The 1020-nt window shown below is 40.9% G+C and overlaps 1 protein-coding gene across 1 annotated transcript in view; it reads right to left on the minus strand.

The window, feature by feature from the left end:
* Nucleotides 1–6: 6 nt before the first annotated feature.
* Nucleotides 7–1020, minus strand: part of LOC107584465 (ADP-ribosylation factor-like protein 8B-A) — a 9999-nt gene continuing 8985 nt past the window's right edge. The window contains exons 6-7 of the mRNA XM_016271096.1: nucleotides 834–904; nucleotides 7–734 (exon numbers count right to left, since the gene is read on the minus strand). Coding sequence (XP_016126582.1) covers nucleotides 685–734; nucleotides 834–904 — 121 coding nt within the window. The 3' untranslated portion in view covers nucleotides 7–684. The remainder of the gene's footprint in view (nucleotides 735–833; nucleotides 905–1020) is intronic.

Genomic DNA, 1020 nt, shown 5'->3' on the forward strand with positions numbered 1-1020 from the left:
ATCTTGAGGGACAGATACACTGCACAAGGCACTTTAACTTCACCTCTCAGCTCATGAACAGGATGCAAAGACATCATTGAGCTAAATGAAAACCTTTACCAGCAAAACATTCATCCTCTCAAATATACTTGCACTAATTTCTGTAAAAATCTCTCTGAATCATCATTTGAACTGTTTATTTACTGGACTGCTCCTCGTATTTAAAGATTGCGGATTTCTCAAGAGACAATTTAGGGGGAAAAGAGAAAAGGAAAAAAATAAAAGCAACAGTCCAAACGATATTACACGCTCTCAAGAGCTTAACCTGACAGACTGGAGGAAAAAGGCAGAACACGATATTAAAGTTTGAACTCTTCTCAGTTTTTAAATAGATTTGTTCAGGAAACCCCAAGTGGAGACCACCAGCTGCTGGGATTTGCAAAACCATGAATCCATAATGTTCATCTGACAGCAGGCTGTAAGAGGTGGAGGAACTAATTCTGCAGACTAGCGTCTTTTAGCGACTGATGTATCTTTGACATAACTGATGCAGTTGGGAGGAGGAGCTTGTGAAGAATTATGGGAACAGACGAGCAGGGTAGTGTGAGGGGGCGGTATGGAGAACTGTACAGTTTCACAAAGTGAGCAAAATGTGGTGTGAGAGTAACATGGCAGCGGATAAACTTGGACCCTCTGAAGACACTTTCAGCTTCTTCTTGACTTTGAGTGCTGGATTAGCCATTGAAGTGTAATGTCTGTGAGGTTCAGGGGACATAATAGAGTCATTTAAGTCAAGCAGACTGGCAACATCATATAGCAGACAAAACAACTCATCCTCACGGAACATTACTTACCAATGTTATCTTTCTCTTTGCAGGAAATAGAGTAGCAGCAGATCTCCCGGTCTTGAATAGCAGCCAAGTTCCTAAAGAAATAGCACATGAGACAGAATTAATACAGCAATTTATGTGGTGTGGCTTCATTTCAGGGCAACAAGTTATTTCAGGATAAACTGTAAACAGAGTCCTACAACAAGAGCTC

The sequence above is a fragment of the Sinocyclocheilus grahami genome, unplaced genomic scaffold, assembly GCF_001515645.1.
Source record: "Sinocyclocheilus grahami isolate Dianchi unplaced genomic scaffold, SAMN03320097.WGS_v1.1 scaffold60.1, whole genome shotgun sequence".
Taxonomy (NCBI): Eukaryota; Metazoa; Chordata; class Actinopteri; order Cypriniformes; family Cyprinidae; genus Sinocyclocheilus; species Sinocyclocheilus grahami.